At 45.8% G+C, this 19,534-nt stretch overlaps 1 protein-coding gene across 1 annotated transcript in view; it reads right to left on the reverse strand.

Moving 5' to 3' along the window:
- The window catches only part of DIS3L2 (DIS3 like 3'-5' exoribonuclease 2), a 322,655-nt gene that overhangs the window by 160,201 nt on the left and 142,920 nt on the right, over positions 1–19,534 (reverse strand). Inside the window, 3 exon segments of the mRNA XM_061637537.1 lie at positions 6,810–6,983; positions 16,428–16,675; positions 18,798–18,892. Of these exon segments, the coding sequence (XP_061493521.1) occupies positions 6,810–6,983; positions 16,428–16,675; positions 18,798–18,892 (517 nt within the window).

Consider the following 19,534-nt stretch of genomic DNA (forward strand, 5'->3'; position numbering starts at 1 on the left):
TGTTTAACCTTGAGAAGAGAAGACTGAGGGGAGATATGATAGCACTCTTCAAGTACTTGAAAGGTTGTCACACAGAAGAGGGCCAGGACCTCTTCTCCATCATCCCAGAGTGCAGGACATGGAATAATGGGCTCAAGTTACAGGAAGCCAGATCTCCACTGAACATCAGGAAAAGAGTCCTCACTATTAGAGTGGTACGACAATGGAAACAATGACCCAGGGAGGTGGTGGGCTATCCAACAGTGGAAGCTCTCAAGGGGCAGCTGCACAGACACCTGTCGGGTATGCTTTAAGTTGGATTCCTGCATTGAGCAGGGGGGTTATTTATTTATTTAAAATATTTCTATCCCACCCTTCTACCCTATAACAGGGCGGCTTACAAAAATAAAATCAAACACGTACATAATAAAATTGTAAACAGTAAAATCACAAAAACATATACACACACACACACATATATAGGAGGTTGGCCTTATAAGCCCATTCCAACTCCACAATTTATGATTTTATGATTCTGTGAAATATAGTCTAAAACATCTGGAGGGCAGTAAGTTGGAAATCGCTCTTCTAGATGGTGGGGAAATGGCATCTTCCCAGCAACAGCAGATCGGAGCAGGGCACTGGCCCTCTGAGATGGGGAATGTGCCTGCCTTGAAGGAAAGGGTGCAACAGTGCCAGAGTGCCTATTGTTCAATTAGGTCACATCCACACCATGCATTTAAAACACATTTAATGCACATGGTTTCCCACAAAGAATACTGGGAGCGGTAGTTTACCCCTCACAAAGCTACAATTCCTAGCACCTTTAACAAACCACAGTTCCCAGGATTCTTGGTTCTTTAAAATGTGCTTTCAATGTACCATGTGGGTGTGACCTTAGGGTTGGGGGGTCATGGTGCTTTCATGGGACAGGCGGTACTGCAGGTCTCTCTCCCCAAGCAAGACTTTTCATAAGTTTTAAATAAAGCTCTGCCCATAAGCCTTCATTATCCACACATGGGTTCCCCCCACTAACCAATGTGCATGCGCAAGTGCACATGTGTTTAAGGGAAGGATGCTTTCCACAAGTAGAACATTTCCCTTTCGTTGGTACCGATGAGAATCGTAATGCACATGCAACATCCAGGACTGCAGGAACAATTCCAGTGACCAATTTAACCTCAGAGTTTAAAGCCAAACCGTCACTTCTGGGCTTTAACTTCTTCCCCACCAAATGCATGAGCTGCAGTCCTTCACCTCTTTGTCATGCTTTTTTAATGGTTCAAAGCACTTCACACACACTGTCTCAATAACCGTGACAATGACCTTGCAAAGTTGGCCAACATTATTCCCATTCCACGGCTACGGCTGAGCAACAGAGACATGAATGAGGCCCCCGAGGGAGCCAGATCTTGCCTGTCCCACAGTTCATGCTCACCACTCTAACTCAGCCAGGGTTTCCCCAGATTAAAGAATCCTCTTCCAATCAAATCCCCTACCTAGAAGCATCTCTCACATGAGAAAAAACTCTTCTGAGCCACAGGCGGTCTTCCTTGGAAATCCCCATCTATAAAAGCAACATTTAATTAACTCCACCTACAGGGACACATCAGGCTCATTAACTACTGAATGCTGTGTTTAATAGAGCTTTTCTTCTGGGCTCCAGTCTCTCAGGCTACAGTGCTTGTTTGCTTTCTTGCTTGCTTGCTTGTTTCAGGAGCAGCCAGCATCCAAAGCCTGGCACCCACAATGTATGAGAGAGCGTTTCAGGGCTGCACAGAACAAACTCAGGCAGCAACTCATCTCACAGATCCTTCAGAATTCCTTGCCGCAACACCCTTTTACTGCACTCGGTATTTTTAGCTCATTGTTTCTATTTTGGCAGCTGAGAAAGTGCAGTTTGTAATTCTACCTCCAGTTTCATATTCCTTCTTAAAAGTGAATACAACATCCTGTTTATAATAATAAAATCACCATTTGGCAGGATGACACTCAACGGAAAAAAGAGGGAGAGTGAAGAATAGAGAGAGAGAGAGAGAGCGCAACTGGAAAATTGAGAGCTAGCACATTTTAATGCCAAGTTTCACATTTGCAACAGTCCAGAGGAGGTCACTGGTCTCGTTTGTAACTGAAGGCGAGGAGTGGAGCGCGAGTTCCACAAACTCTCCCTTGTTAGACAGTGCACACCATCTCCTTTCAAGCACGGGCTTTGCCCTTTTCAGGAAAAGTGACGTGACGCTTTACCCACAGTCATCTGAACAACAGGAGACATGGAAAAGGCAGCGCATCTCAGCCCAGAATGACCCCTTTTTCTCTCTCCAGGATTTGGGCTTTTCTTTCTTTCTTTCTTTCTTTCTTTCTTTCTTTCTTTCTTTCTCTCCCACTCTGGGAGGACTTTCCTGGCTGGGTTACTTGCCCCAGTTTAGCAGCAAGAGAAACAAAAGGATATGAATGAAATTAAAAACATTTGGAACGAGCCGCAGAAGTCGCTTCAGGGTTTCTTAGGCCCACTTAGCGTTTCCTTCCCAACGTCGCTCCTGCGCCCTCGGTGGAAATTTGTGACTTAATGTTCCCTTTGACCCACTTGCTTTTCTCCTGCACTCAGTGCCATAAAACTGACATGGGGATGCATATGGGGGGGAAAGGGGGCAGGTTAATAAAAGGCAGAAGGTGGCAAGGAGGAGGAAGAGGCTCTGTACGCTACAACACTGGCTATTGCCCCTCCAAACCTTCTGCCCTCGTAATGCCGTTTGCAGTTCTAAAAAGGCACACAATCGTTTCCACCTTCATCTTCACTTCCTTCTTTTGGTTGCGAAATATTGACTGTAATCAATCTGACCAAAAGAGGAAGAAAAATAAAAAGGGGGGATTTGTGCCCCCTTCCATAAAGTAAGAGAATCTCAGAAATAAAAGGGGTGGCAATTTTATTTTTCACCCTTCATGGCAAGGACCAGATAGGAACCAATAGGCTCCAATGGCAGGCCAATATGACATAAGGCCAAGGTTAAGTAGAACTTCCTGTTAACAAGCAATGGGACCCAGTGCCTCTGGTTTTGTTACAAGAAGATGAACGTGGGAGAGGCACTGAAAGGAAGCCTATACAGTAGGGTAGCTTGCATAAAGGTCAGAGGATTGGATCTCTTGCAAACTCACTGACTCCAGGGCCTTTGCTTTTGAATAGTGAGCCTGGAACAAACTGCCTGCAGCAGCAATGGGGTCTCCCTCCCTGGAGGTAGAAATCACATGTCTTGACAGTACCACTTCAGACTGCAGGTGGCAGCTCACACGGCTGAGTGTTCCTCCATGTGTGTACATGTTTTGTTGTTATGTGCCTCCAAGCTGATTACGACTTATGGCGACCCTATGAATCAGTGACCTCCAAGAGCATCTGTCGTGAACCACCCTGCTCAGATCTTGTAAGTTCAGGTCTGTGGCTTCCTTTATGGAATCAATCCATCTCTTGTTTGACCTTACTCTTTTTTTACTCCCTTCTGTTTTTCCCAGCATTACTGTCTTTTCCAGTGAATCAGGTATTCTCATAATGAGTCAGAAGTATGATAACCTCAGTTTCATCACTTTCGCTTCTAGTGACAGTTCTGGTTTAATTTGTTCTAAAACCCGATTATTTCTCTTTTTCACAGTCCATGGTATCCGCAAAGCTCTCGTTCAACACCACATTTCAAATGAGTTGATTTTTCTCTTATTGTGTGTACATGTAGAGGCATGTCTGTGTGCATACACACCTGCGTAAGAACATAAGAAGAGCCTGCAGGATCAGGCCAGCAGCCCATCTAGTCCAGAATTCTGTTGTTACAGTGGCCAACCAGATGCCTATGCAAACAAGGGAGAAGAGTTCTAGCCTTTTTAAATCCTATAAATCTCCCTACCATGCTAGTTTTCTGCATGAAAAAATGTTTTGTTTTGTTTTGCTGGGTGGTGGGAATGCATAAAAGAGCATTAAATTATGCAAGCCCCACCTGTAGTTTGAAGTGGTACAAGCCAGAGGTAGATTTATCACCATGGTGACAACTAGGCCTAGGCTCCTGCGTGTGCTGCAGGATCCTGAGGACCGGCCACCGCAGGAGCAAAAAGCTTAAGGCACATGGATGTACAACCTACAGCACCAACACTACAAGCGGTGGGGTTTGGGAGCATCCCTGGGGACAGGAGCACAAAAGGCCACTGACACAGAGGCAGGCCTCTCCCATGCTTTGAGGCTGCCCGCTGCCCTGCTTAGGCAAACAGATGGGCCAGGCACCCATTTGCCAGCTGGCAAAAGAGGTGCTCGGCCACTCTCATCCCCTCCCTCAAGCTCACACTATGGTTTGGAGATGAAACCAGGCAAGATCTGAACCTTCTCCAAACCATAGTGTAATTCGAAGTGCAGCCTCACCCTTTTCTCTCAAGCCAGAGGAGAGTTCGCCTCTCACTTATGCGGACATTTGGAGAAGACAAAACAGGAGTCTCTCCCACAGGGTCTGCCTCTCTCGATATCCCAGTGCAAAGCAGAGAGATCCCAGACTCTCCCACAAGTTCTCTCTGCATGCCACAGAATTTGGGGAAGTGGAGGAGAGGATGGTAATGTCAGAAACTGAATTACTCCAATGCACTCTACGCGGGGCTCTCCTTGAGCTTGGTCAGAAAACTACAGTTAGTGCAAAATGCTGCAGCACAATTGCTCACAGGAGTGAGGCCCTGTCAGCATACTACACAGGCTGGGGAAGGGCCGTAGCTCAGCGGTAGAGCATTTGCTTTGCATGCAAAAGGCCCAAGTTCAATCATAGAATCATAGAATAGTAGAGTTGGAAGGGGCCTATAAGGCCATCCAGTCCAACCCCCTGCTCAGTGCAGGAATCCAACTTAAAGCATACCCGACAGGTGGCTGTCCACTTGCCTCTTTAATCCCTCCAGTGTTGGAGAGCCCACCACCTGCCTAGGTCATTGGTTCCATTGTCGTACCGCTCTAATGGTTAAGAGTTTTTCCTGATGTTCAGCCAAAATCTGGCTTCATGTAACTTGAGCCCATTATTCCATGTCCTGCACTCTAGGATGATCGAGAAGAGATCCTGGACCTCCTCTGTGTGGCAACCTTTCGAGGACCTGAAGAGTTCTATCATATCCCGTCACCCTTCTCTTCTCCAGGCTAAACGTGCCCAGTTCTTTCAGTCTCTCCTCATACAGCTTTGTTTCTAGTCCCCTGATAATCCTTGTTGCCCTCCTCTGACCCTATTCCAATGCCCAGCATCTCCAGGGAGGGCTGGAAGGGACTCCTTGCCTGAAATCCTGGAGAGCCACTGCTGGTTAGTGTAGACAATACTATGCTAGGTGGACCAATGGTCTGACCCAGTAGAAGACAGCTTCTTATGTTCCTGCTGAGAGATCTGCACTGGCTGCTGATTCGTCACTCTTTGGAACTCCCTGCCCATTGATATTAGGCAAGTGCCTTTGCTGTATCATTTTCCGTGCCTGCTAAAACCTTTTTTTTTTGTTTTAGCAAGGCTACCCAGCCATGTTATAAACTGCCTGTTAAAATTACATATAAATTTATTACGTGCACTTGTTTTAAAACTGATTTGATTTATATGTTGATAGCATTTTATGTCAGCTTGTTTATGTTGCTGGTGCTAAATTAGTTTAAGCAGCACAGCAGAGAGTAACGGCGGTCTGAAATGCGAGTGTGCCAGCGTGTGTGCGTGTTTACCTAAGAAAGCAGGCGTTTACCCTGCATCAGGATCACTGAGACTTCAGACTTAGTAAAATAAGAAAAGCTGCTTTATTTATAGAAATACATAGTAGATAGAAAGGCATACCTAGTTCTAGCTAACTAACTAAGTTGGGGGTGCAATGCCCAGACATGGGAGTTGACCTCATGGCTAGGAGAGAGAGAGCAGAGACAAAGGTGTCTCCTCTCTCCCAGGCAGTGGAGAAGAGCAGAAAGGGTGGAAGGAGGAGGGGCAGATAAGCTTCAACGGAAGGAAGTCAGTCAGAGCATCACAGGTAAAAGATAGTCAAGCCTATCCATCTGGAGGACCCTAACTCTATCTCCCTCCTGGAACATAAACAAAAGAACAAAACAGGAGTTGCTCTTGCCCCACTTCTAACAGTTTTTAATCTTAGTTTCATCAGGGGGGGTAAAAAAATGAATATTTTAGGTTGTTTTACATAAACCCGCTTTGAGGTTGTCATCAATTAAGTGGCACAGACATTTTGTTATGTAAAAATAAACAAAAGGCCGAAAGCACAAAGAGAGGCTGGCTGATAATCCAAGCCAATCCCTGCAGACTGAGAGGTGGCCCTTTGATAGGAAGTTCAGGCTGCTGTCAGAGCTTCCATTGTGAACCTCATATGAACCACCCAAGCCCAGAAGCAGGTTTGAAGACTTCCAATAATCCTCAGCACATTTCTTTCTTTCTGTAAGCACGTCAACAGGCACATCCCATAAAACGTGTTCTAAAAGCTGACAGTTTTATTCTTAAAATGTGCCCAATGAAAGGGATCCACGCCACTGAGAAACCTGCTACTGTCGCTGCCACAAGTACATCCATTAAAAAAGGGTACAGTCTGAACATTTTGCATCCTGTCATGCCAAAAGCTGTAATACCGGACAAAATAAATAAGCAACCAAATCCCCCAGTTTAAGTCATTTATTCAAGATGTCCTTCTGTCCTCACATATCCTTTGAAGATGAAATTCTCCAAATGCAGAAACTGTTTTCCCCAAGCCTAAACTTGAGACAACCTGGCCTGTTTTCCCTACAAAGGGATCCCAAACGCTTTGAGCACCAAGGTAATCTGCAAAGAGAGATGAAATCAGCAGGAAAAGACAATTACCTTAAATCTCTCCTTTTGGCAAATTCTTCTGGTGGGATAACCCAGGGCAGACTCTGGGGCAGGCACTGCAGGACCTCTGGAGAGAAGTCTGAAAAGTCCACACCATATTCCGTCACGATGCCTTCCGTTTCTGGCTCAATTTCGCCAGCCTGCCCAAGACTTTGGGCCAACTGCCTGTGGAAAGGAATTGTTTTTTTTTTTTTTAAGGGTATGCTCATTTTAGCAGGTCATGTGATACTTTTAACAGTCCCCAATGGAGCTTGCAGGGAGGGGATTTCTCTGCCAAGCCGGAGAGAAAATGGGTAAGAGGATACACAACCCTTTTCCAATCTGGTCCCATCCAGATGTGGCTAGACTACAACTCCCTTATCCCTGACTGCTGGCCATACAGGCTGGGTTTGATGGGAGCTGAAGTCCAAAATATCTGCTGGGCACCAAGGTGGGGAAGGCTGGGATACATCTTTTACTGGTTTTCATTAAGCACAAAAACTTGCAGGGCAACAAAAACTAGCCTGCCCGTATTCTACACAGAGGAGTGGAGGTGGTACAGGGGACAGAAAGGGTTGCATCCAGTGTGGCACTCTGAGAATGTTCTGTCAGCACAAGGATTTCTGCTTGTGCGACCAACGATTCTCCCCCCCTCCTCCCCCAGCATCCCCCCCCAAATCTGTTCTAGGGCTTCCCCCCAACCCTCTGAAGAAGATTTGGGAAGGGTGTGGAGCACACATGGGGGAAGTCCCATTGCACAAGCGGAAATCCTTGTGCTGACGGGACACGTTCGTTGAAATGAAATGAATCTTTATTGCTCAAAGCCATAGGCTACCACAATTCATCACATGTAAAAAGAAAAAAAAAGGTTCACTGAACACCGCCCAGAGTCAGGTCTGAACACAAAAGACCCACGTGCAAAATTCTTTGCTCAGCCATGGAAAAAAAACACCCCACATGGGATGGTTGAATACGTGGTCACCTGGCTAGCCTCTAACCTGCAACACATTGTAAAGCACTCTATGGGAACTCTCTCAAGAAGGGGTCCACCCACCCCATTACAGAAGATTTGGGGGTGAGGAGAAGTTTGGGTTTAGGGATCGGCACAAGCCTGCTTGCTCAGCCAACAAAGGGATTCTCCCCAGCTCAGATAAAGACCAGGGCAGGGTGGAGTCTCCCCACCCACACCCTACTAATGTAATTTGGCTTGCTTTGGCTTCAAATGCTCCAGGTCAGACTTGGGGAGAGGGAGAACCCTAGCAAGGTTGACAGACCTATTCTTGGATATAGTCAATACTAAGTTGCCAAACCAATATAAAATAAAAGCAGCATATTTCAAGATTACTCGTTGTGGATACTTCTTATATCAAATAGGAAAGGGCCACAAAGAATGGAACAATCTGAATGACACACACACGGGACTGCTCAATATGTTGTGCAGGCCTGTTTTGGACAGCGGTAACAGGCCCAGGAAACAGGGAGGCAAGCAGGCAGACATGACTGGCTCTCGGAGAAAGCAGAATGTGTAAAGGAGTCTGGGCTGACAATAACGGTGAGTCATTTTAAAGAGAAAATTGTTCTATCATTAAGTTGCTGGGAAAATCTCTGAGATAAAGTGCAAAGCAGCAAGTTAGAGGAGGCCCCCAGATACAGTACTGGGTAGTCAAGCACAGTCGTCCTGTGCAAAGTTGAATCATCGCAGACCAGGAAGTTGTCTACCTTCTGATGGGAATAAATGGCTTCTACCCCTGGATAAACCATGAGGGGGGAAAGGAGCACAGGCCCTGGAGTTGCATATGCCACAGATTACATTGTTACATGCTCATCCCTTGCTGCCCCCCCATAGTCTTGCATATTTGTATATGACTAATTGGGGGCAGGACGGGGTGGGCATTCAGAAGTGCATCCTTCATTCACTTTCTGCCCCCCAGTTAGCCAACCAAGTGTAACTGGACCAGGGCAAGGTAAAAACAGCCCAGCTAACTTCCACAATGAGAGCATTTTCTCACCACTCTCAGCTGCCTTGATGATCTTCAACCAAAGGTCTAGTTCTCCGGTTTGCCGGGGGGGAAGGGGAGATTCAGGTATGCTGTCATTTTTGGAGGATGCAGCTACTACAGTCGCAGGTTAAGGACCGCCACTCCACAGCAAACAGGAGTGAGCCTCCAAGGCAGCAGTGAAAGGTGGATAGGCAATGGGGGGGGTGAAAAGGAGGGCAGAAGAAGGGGTTGACATTCACAGGAACTTCTGGAGAAGCTCAGCAGAGCTAATGCGAATCATGGGGCCATCTCTTGATAGACAAGACCGCAGAAGTAGCACCTGAACAACATTTTTTTTTGACAGGCTGCACGCTCTCCTCTCCTCTGCCAGATCACGGCCAGCAGGATGGAAGCTCAGACATCACCTTTGGAGGCCAAAAGGATGCCTTGCAACAACTCTATCCACAGCCCACACCCTCCTGTTCTCTTTACTGAAATAAAACTGTAGCCCAGACAGCCCAAGAATGGGATTTTGAAGCCTGTTTTGGCACAAGCAAACCTGTAAATCTGGTAGCCCAGCATCCAGAGGTGTATAAAACTGGCCATGGGGTGAAGAAAATGGATTGTTGTTATGTGCCTTCAAGTCAATTACAACTTATGGCAACCCTATGAATCAGTGACCTCCAAGAGCATCTGTCATGAACCACCCTGTTCAGATCTTGAAAGTTCAGGTCTGTGGCTTTATAGAATCAATCCATCTCTTGTTTGGCCTTCCTCTTTTTCTACTCCCTTCTGTTTTTCCCAGCATTATGGTCTTTTCTAGTTAATTAGGTCTTCTCATGATGTGTCCAAAGTATGATAACCTCAGTTTCATTATTTTAGCTTCTAGTGATAGTTCTGGTTTAATTTGTTCTAACACCCAATTATTTGTCTTTTTCGCAATCCATGGTATGCACAAAGCTCTCCTCCAACACCACATTTCAAATAAGTTGATTTTTCTCTTATCCGCTTTTTTCATTGTCCAACTTTCACATCCATACATAGAGATCGGGAATACCATGGTCTGAGTGATCCTGACTTCAGTGTTCAGTGATACATCTTTGCATTTGAGGACCTAGTTCTCTCACAGCTGCCCTCCCCAGTCCTAGCCTTCTTCTGATTTCTTGACTATTGTCTCCATTTTGGTAAATGACTGTGCCGAGGTATTTATAGTCCTTAACAAGTTACATAAATCTTCTGTTGTCATTACTTTAGTCTTTTTGCCATTCAACTGTAGTCCTGCTTTTGTGCTTTCCTCTTTAACTTTCATCAGCATTCATTTCAAATCATTACTGGTTTCTGCTAGTAGTATGGTATTGTCTGCGTATCTTAAATTATTGATATTTCTGCCTCCACTTTTCACACCTCCTCCATCTTGGTCCAATCCCGCTTTCCATACGATACGTTCAGAGTATGGATTAAACAAGTATGGTGATAAAATACACCCCTGTCTCACACGCTTTCCGATGGGGAACCTATCGGTTTCTCCACATTCTGTCCTTACAGAAGAAAATGGACAGGGAAGACTATTTTCTCCCCCTGTCCTAACACTAGAACCCAATGGGGCCATACAATGAAGTCGAACACTGGAAGATTCAGGGCAGACAATTGTCACACAGCACAAAAGCTATGAAATTCCCTCTTGCCAGACGTCGTGATGGCCACCAGCTTGGGATTCATGGCAAATAAGGCTATCAGTGGCTATTAGTTGTAACAAATATATATTTTTTCCGGTGTCAGGCAGAGGCTGGGATTCACTAGTGGGGACAGCCCTGCTGTGTTCAGGTCCTGTTTGTAGGCTCTGCATAATGGTTGGCCACAGTGAGAACAGGACGCTGGACCAGAGGGGCCACTGGGCTGATCCAGCAGCCAAGCCCTTCTTATATCTGTTCCCCTCGCTGCCCTTTATGCCAGAAAATCCCCTCCCAGACCACCTACCTGAAGCCACTGCTTACTTTCTCTCCCTCCTGCCACCTTTCAAATATTTCCCCACAACTCACCACTTCCATAAGTTAACCACTCGATTTAACCCAATACTCATTCTCAGCAGAAGCAAATGTAGCTGTCTGCAGTTGTATGGTTCCCCTTTCCGCTTCCTCCTTCCCTGATTCCTTTCCTGCCTCTCTACTGTCAGAATATTGAGGTTGGAAGCTCCTCGGGGCAAGGGCCTGTCCTTTTCTCCCACTTTTTTTTTTTTTTGCTTATATTGCTCTGATATGCACCACGGATACAGATGATGCTGTATAAACGATGAGGCCAAAGGAATGGGAAGCAAAGTTCAAAGCCAACGCCAGCTCACGCCTTGCTCAAGAGCCCTTTCGCAGCCACCACCAGCAGCAAGTGCCACCCTAAAGACTAAGTAAGCCATGAGGGTCAGTCGCATTTGCAGTCACACAAATGTGTGTGTGTTTTCTCTCAAAGATGAAACATTTGAGTTGTCCCCCGGAGAGCTCCCTTAATAGCCTCCTACTGATGCCCAGACAATGGTAATATCCTGCTACACAGAACAGCAAGCAGAGACCTGAGGCAGATGGAAAAGCAGACAGTGATAATATTATGCAGAAGCATGCATATTAATCAGCAGATCTCAGCCAAAGGTCCTCAATATTGAGCTGAGGTTTCTCCTTGCTTGTTTGAAAACCTTGTTTTTTGCAAGTGTTTCCAGTAATGCCTTTGAGGTATTGATTTATCTACACTCCATGCAAAAATATTTGAATATTTAGTAATAATGTCCTTCACTTGCCCTCACTGACATGCCGCGCTCAGTGACCTCACTATGTGCCAAAATCCAACTGGGAAATTATCACGGGGATGTCATTGCATCACATGGGGTTGGGGAATCACCCAGGTAACTTACCCAGCAAGGAGAGAGGAATGGCACCAAACAAGGGAAACAGTGGGACCAGGTGGGGGAAAAATAAAAAAGGTGAACAATAAATCTCCATAATATCTAAGTGGTAGCATTTTTACTTTTTCAGGGGGAAAATGCTTATGCCTCTGAAACTGCTAGTTTCTACTGCAAAATGGAAACTAGAGAGCATTCAGCTCAGCTCTTGTCTGAGCTCAAACTGAGTCAAGCTGTACCAATCTCAAATGCTTGCACATTGTTGAAGTGCAGAGTTTGGTGAATTGTAGCAGCCGACGTAGCTTGGGTGAGATCTAACTGATTTGTCGTTATGCCCTTGTCCTCAAAATTCAAAGACAACCGAGGTTAGAAAATGATCGTCTGATCAGTGCCAAGGTATTCATAGAGGCCTCCTGATCTTGGGACACTTTCCCTCAGCGAACCTTGACATATTCGAGCCAAAAGACCTAAGCAAGAAATGTAAAATGCTTGCATGTGAAAAGAGCCTGCTCCTCGTCTGCTCTCAACCAGGTAGTTATGAGCCTTGCTCAAGAGCCCGTTTGCAGCACCAACAGCAGCAAGGGCTGCCCTAGAGGCTAAGTAGGACCTCTAGCCATGAGGGTCAGTCACATTTGCAGGTGTGTGTGTGTGTGTGTTGTGTGTTGTGCCAATGCAAGCACAACCCCATGAACTCAGGTTGGGAATATGCTGGGATTCTTCCACAGAGTCACACCTTCAACTCGACACACACACCTTTATCTTTCCTCTGCTACTCTTTTCCACATAAAGCAAAGTACGCAAAAAACAAAGAGCCTCCCCATCTTCTGCAGGCAAAGTGGCCTTGTTCCAAAGAAAAGAGATCATTGCTCTTGGCCACTAGGTGGCATACAAGAGTCACAGAAGTGAACCCCCCCTCCACCCCTAAACACACACCTAGGACACTACCAGGTTTCACCCACACCTGATTAGAATCCCATTCCAAAGAGGATTCTGAGTGCACAACCTCAAAGGAAACCCCGTTACTTTTTGACATTTCCTATGGAAAGTGGCAGTACCATGGCAAGTCAGGCAGAGAAGCTTCACACCACTCAAGACCAGCCAAGTGCCATAGCTCAGTGGCGGGGCATCTGCGCTGCAATGTAGAAGGCCGCAGGCTGAATCACCAGCCTCTCCAGGTAGGGCTGGGAAGGTCCCTCGCCTGAAACACTGGAGAGCTGCTGACTAGTCAGTGCAGACAATACTGAGGCCACATTCACACCATACATTTATTCCACTATTATTCCACTTTAAACAGTCATGGCTTCCCCCAAGGAATTCTGGGAAGTGTAGTTCATGAAGGGTGCTGAGAGTTTTTAGGAGACCCCTGTTCTCCTCACAGAGTTAAAATACTCTGAGTGGTTTAACAATCAATCCCTCTTCCCAGAGAACTCTGGGAATTGCAGGTATGTGAGGGGAACAGGGGTCTCCTCACAACTCTCAGCATCCTTCACAAACTACACTTCCCAGGATGCTTTGGGGAAACCATGACTGTTGAAAGTGGAATAATAGTGGAATAAATCTACAGTGTGAATGTGGCCTGAGCTAGATGGCTCAGGAGAAGAATGCTTACTGTGTTCCTAACCTACTCAGTTCTACGTATATTCGGAAACAGCCAAAGATAGCTCCAGATCACCTAACTGGGTGGCTAATCTTGGCCAGGAAATGAATTAGTAGCAAAGGAGAGCAGCTTCAGAGATCCACATCGTTTTCAGCAGATCTTCTCAGGGAAGATAAAATTAAAACCTATGTGAATGTGAGATGAATGAGAGCCATGTGAATTAGAGCCAGTGTGGCGTAGTGGTTAGAATGTTGGACTACGACCTGGGAGACGAGGGTTCAAATCCCCACACAGCCATGAAGCTCACTGGGTGACCTTGGGCCAGTCACTGCCTCTCAGCCTCAGAGGGAGACAATGGGAAACCCCCTCTGAATACCGCTTACCATGAAAACCCTCTTCATAGGGTCGCCATAAGTCGGGATCAAAGGCAGTCCATTTCCATTTCACGTGAATGTGAGGTAAAAGCCATCACATACACATGCCACACTGCATCACAAGTCTTAATGGTGTCCTGACAATGACATTTTCTTCTTTCGGGGAGAAGATGCAATCATGACTCGTAGTACATACAGTGTGGTCTTCTCCATCACTTGTATTCCAACCAGCAAGACCATGCGCTGAGTCTGAATGTGGACGTGGAAGGACTTCCAGGACAGATCTATGAGAGCTGGCCTTAGAGCCTTTAAGTGAAAGCAGGGAGGTCCAGGGCAGGAACTGTCAAGAACAAATCCTGCCAAACCAATCTTATCTAATTTAGTTATTTATTTAAAATATTTCTATCCCGACCTTCTACCCTACAATAGGATGGCTCACAATAAAATCACAAAAACATTAAAACAAATAAAAACACATAAAGTACAGTAAAGAAATACAGGGTAGTGATATTAAAAGGGACTAAAGAAGTAAAAACTAAAAAAAGGGGGGATAAAATCAGTTTCAGGCTCGACCTTCAGTCCCTCCCAAAGACTCTCCGGAACAAGAAGTTTCCAAAAACCATCATGGAGAGAGCAGAGTGGGCTTCTTGGGGTAGAGTATTCCAGAGCTTGGGGGTCACAGCTAAAAAGGCTCTCTCCAGTGTGCCTGTCAGTCTAACATCTTTCATTCCAAGCATGCAGAGGAGACCAGGCAGCCAATCTTAAATCATGGGCAGGTACATATGGGCATAACCGGTCCCTCAAGTACATTGGCCCAAGGCTGTTTAGGGCTTTAAAAGTCAGAACCAGCACTTTGAATTGGGCCCGGAAACAAACTGGGAGCCAGTGGAGTTGATAAAGCACAGTGGAGATATGCTCCCTGTGCTGCAATCCAATTAACATTCTGGTTGCCGCATTTTGAACCAACTGCAATTTCTGAACCATTTTCAAAGGCAGCCCCACATAGAGTGTGTTATAGTAATCAAGCCCTGATGTCACCAATGCATGTGTCACTGTGGCCAGGTCAACTGCTTCCAGAAACGGGCGGAGCTGGTGGACCAGTCTGAGTTGGCCAAAAGCACTCCTGGCTACTGCAGCCATCTGATATTTAAGCATCAGGGCAGGATCCAGGAGTACTCCCAAACTGCGGATCTGCTCCTTCAAGGGGAGTGTGACCCAGTGCAGAACAGGTTGCAGCCCTATCTCTGGCACAGTTTTTCCCTTGACTAGCAACACTTCCATCTTCTTAGCCCACATCCAGCCCTTCACAGCCTCCAGGCACCAGTTTAGGATAAGCACTCGCTCCCTGCAATCAGGTGGTAGGGAGAGATAGAATTGTGTGTCATCAGCATACTGATGACATTGAATTCCAAATCTCTAGATGACCTCTCTCACCAGTTTCATATAGATGTTAAAGAGCATGGGGGAGAGAGAATGGAACCCTCCAGGACCCCATAGGCCAATGGCCAGGGGGTCAAGCAGTAGTCTCCCAGGACCACTTTCTGGGACCTGTCCACCAGGTAGGACCAGATCCACCATAAAACGGTGTCTCCCAATCCCATTCCAGCTAGACAGGCCAGAACAATACCATGGTTGACGGTATCGAAAGCCACGAAGAGGTCCAGCAGCATCAACAGAGATGGACTCCCCCTGTCTGATGCCCAGCATAGGTCATCAAGCAGGGCAACCAAGGCAGTCTCTGTCCCATGACAAGGCCTGAAGCCTGACTGAAAAGGGTCTAGATAATCAGATTCATCCTGGAATGCTTGGAGCTGAACAGCCACTACCTTCTCAATCACCTTGCCCAAAAAGGGGAGGTTAGAGACAGAGCAGAAGTTGTTAAGATGTGCAGGGCCTAATGAAGCCGCCTTCTCAATTTTTAATCGGATAACCTCCCTAGTAGACTGTGGAAATGCTGTGGACATAATATATCTTGACATCAGCAAAGCTTTTGACAAAGTGCCCCATGATATTCTGATTAGCAAGCTAGCTGAATGTGGGCTGGATGGAACAACTATCAGATGGAACCACAGCTGCCTACAGAATCGTACTCAAAGAGTGATTTTTGATGGTTCCTTCTCAAACTGTTATCCCAATTTTGTATCATCTGCAAATCTGGTAAGTATTCCCTGCACCTCCTCATTAATAAAATTAATATAAATGTTGAAGAGCACCGGGGCTAGGACTGAGCCCTGTGTTATCTTCCCCCAGTTTGAGAAGGAACCATTGATAAGTACTCTTTGAGTATAATTCTGTAGCCAACTGTGGATCCACCTGATCAGTGAAGACACGACTTAGCTAGATGGACCAAGCATCAGTATAAGGCAGCTTCCTATGTTCCAATATATCCCTGCCCAGCAACAGCACTCCTCAGACAGAGCACAGCTGAGAGTACTACATGCCCCAAAGATGTGCTTATTATGCACGAGAAATGGAGCATTTAGTGTTGCAGCTCCAGGACTCTGGGGTCAATTACCAACTGCTGCTCTGGGCTCCTTCAAGAGGAAGGACAGGATATAAATGGAATCAATATATAAATTAAACAATTGCCTAGGGTTTTGACATTTAGGTGGCTATTGAAAACTTTTTTGTTTAGGAGTGCTTTTGTAGAATTGTTGCACAATTGTTGAAAAAGATTTTTGCTCTTAGTTTACTGAGTTTGTCATCTTTTATTTTTTCATCTTATTGTACGCTGCTTCAAGTAGCTTTTGGGTGAGAAGAAGAGATTTATAAATCAGCAAATAAATAAATAAATACCCAAAGGCAAAATTGCTGTCTTCCCTCCAATCCACAATGCGGCAGATGAAGAGCATGTTGGAGTAGTCCTCGGGCCTAGTGGCGAAATCTGGTGGACAGTCGGCCAAGGCCACATATGCTCGTGGCACTCTGTGGTCCACAGGTGAGAACATGGCACACTTCTTGAATAGCTCACTGTTGCGATCAGTCAAGAGGCGGATGAAGCCTGTCGCTGCCCTGGAATGCTTCTTCTCCAAGATGTAGACCACCTGAAAAAGCCACAGGAATTGCCCAGTTAGTGCAGAAAGGGATGCTTTTAATACCAAACAACAGAGCAAGAAGCCAAGCCCAGAACAAACTCACAGCAGACCTGAGCACCTTCCAAACTTGCATGGGCCAAGCAGAAGCAATATGTTGCCAGTTGGTCTTATGCTTATAGGACAGCCTAGCTCAAATATGCACATGGTGCAGAAATAGCCTGTTCTGGACAGGATCAAGCTGCCCTGGCAGGAGCAGGTCCAAATCACTGGAGGCTCAAGTGGCCCTAGTAGCTACAAGTGCCTATTTCCACCTCCAGCTGGTTCGACAGCCATAGCCCCTTTTGGACAGAGATGACTTGGCCACAGTATTCCATGCTCTGGTAACTTCCAGACTGGATTACTGCAAGGCATTTTGCGTGGGGCTGCCCCTGAAGCTGAATCAGAAACTTCAACTGGTCCAAAATATTGCAGCCAGATTACTGCCTGAGGTTTCATTTAGAACGCAGATAACCCATTTTTAAAATAGCTTCACTGGTTGACAGTTTGTTTCTGGGTCCAATTTAACGTGCTCACATTAGTGTTTAAAGCCCTAAACAACTTATGCCACCAAATATCTGCCCTGAGCTCCTACTGGGAGGACCCTAAGCTACGTAATTCTTTCCCCACAGATATGCACCTGGCATCTTCATTGTATAGCCTTTGGTGTATGCTGAAGACATGCTTCTCTACCCTGGCCATTTGACACCTGATTAGGGAAGGACCAAAATTTCACTAAAACTGAAGTTGGCACCAGATTTCCCCATAGTTTGTACATTCGCTATTTTTGCGGACCAACCCTGAATGATGCAAACGTCTGTGGCTTTTCCCAACACCAGATTTTTTAAAATTGCATAGAATATTACAATCTTATTATTGTTGTATTCCCTGTGCTGTGTTGGTGCACTAAGTGAAACTGACTAGCATTGATCTTTGATATGCTAAAGTGAAACTGACTAGCATTCCTCCTTGCTTTGCTCAAGTTAAACTGATCTGAATCTTTGGTTTGCTAACCTTTGCTTTGCTCAAGTTACACAGACCAGCATGGGTCTTTGCTCTGCTAACTTTAAACTGATCAGCACGCGTCTTTGCTTTGCTAAGGTTAAATAGACCAGCATGGGTCTTTGCTTTACTAACATGAAACTGACATGGGGAGCTCTCCCATTCTCCCATGGCTGGGGGAGAGATCCAGTATGATTCGGGAGCAGGAGGCTATGTATACCAGGACGCGCTTTCTGACTGAAAATGGTTTACAAGATCTTCCTTCTGCAAAGTCAAGAGCTGCCACAAGCCTTACCACCTACATACAGCACACAGACAGTTCCCCCTTCAGCCTGAGCAGAGCAGACCAAATATTGAGCAGAAGGAATGTTCCAAAACCTTCTCCAAGGCTGGCTGAAGCAGCAGAGGCGACTGGTGGGCTTCTATGCAACATGCCAGCAGTCAAATCTTGTTGAGGGCAAATCAATTTAACAGTGAGCCTTGTTGGGTCATTCAGTACCTATGGGTATGTGACCTGTAAAGGGATTACTTAGAACACACATACCATTCCCCAACCTAGTACCCTCCAGCTGTCATTGAAATACATCAGCACCAGCCAGCATAATCAATATTCAGAAGCTGTACTCCAAAACATTTGGAGAGCACTAGGTTGGCATCAGTTTGAAAAGGACCTAGGCATCTAGGGGGTAGGGCTATCAGGGTATGTTCTAGAGAGACTCCTTCATGCATTCGGTACCTAAGTGGACTGGACGGGCCTTATCCCATAGTCGGATCAAACAAATGTGTTTGTTCAGTTAGCATCTCACTCTTCCTCCAAGAAGCCCAAGGCTGTGTAGCTAGGACTGAACACAGGAAGCAGCCTTATACTGAATCAGACCATTGGTATTGTTGACACTTGCTGACAGCAGCTCTCCAGGATTTCAGACAGAGGTCTCTCCCAGCCCTGCCTGGAGATGCCGTTGATTGAACCTGGGACCTTCTGCATGCAAAGCAGATGCTCTGCCACTAAGCTATGGTCCTTCCCCTTGCTTTTGGGGGAGTAAAAATAAGCCTTCCTGATGGGGCAGTGACAACGGTTCCAACTAGATACTACCTTGGCAGTCTTCTGCAGGAACTGATCTGGATCATTTGCCTTGGAGAAGTCTTCCTGCTTCACATGGAGGTTGCCACAAATCTCCAGATCCTTCCCTAGAGAACACACACATAAAACAGATACACTGCAATTGCTTCCTTCCCTTCCTTCAACCTTACAATGTTCCTCTTTGGCAATCCCAAGGGCCAGCTTTGAGCACTGGCCCAGACTGAAAGAAGCAAACCAAGGTATATCAAAATTGCCGTGGAACAAATAGCGGCACTGCAATATCCCTCCAAGCTGCTATGGGGAATAGATATATGTTCAATTCTATTGTGCACATCTGCTAAATAAAAATAAACCCCAAAATTTATATCCATACCAGCCATTATAAACAAAATGGTGCAAAATATATTCTATTTATTAAAAGCAAATAAAAGTGAATTTCCTGGCATTTCTTGCGATGGGGTCATTTAACTTTTCACATTACAAAAACAGTCCCCTTCAAGTGATTGAATTCATTAAAATATTTAATTTCCTTTAAAGAATGTTATGCAAGGTTATAAAATGCATATTTCGCCTAGAAACGAAAACCGCACCTTGCAAGGAGATAGTCTTTGGTTAACGTCCAGCCATAGTTATTTCAAAGAGTTTTTGAGAAGTTATATATACTCTAAGGCAGGAATGGAGAACCTGTGGCCCTCCAGCTGTTGCTGGACTCCAACTCTCATCAGCCTCAGCAAGCACGGCCAATCGTC

This window comes from Rhineura floridana, chromosome 7 (genome assembly GCF_030035675.1).
Source record: "Rhineura floridana isolate rRhiFlo1 chromosome 7, rRhiFlo1.hap2, whole genome shotgun sequence".
Taxonomy (NCBI): Eukaryota; Metazoa; Chordata; class Lepidosauria; order Squamata; family Rhineuridae; genus Rhineura; species Rhineura floridana.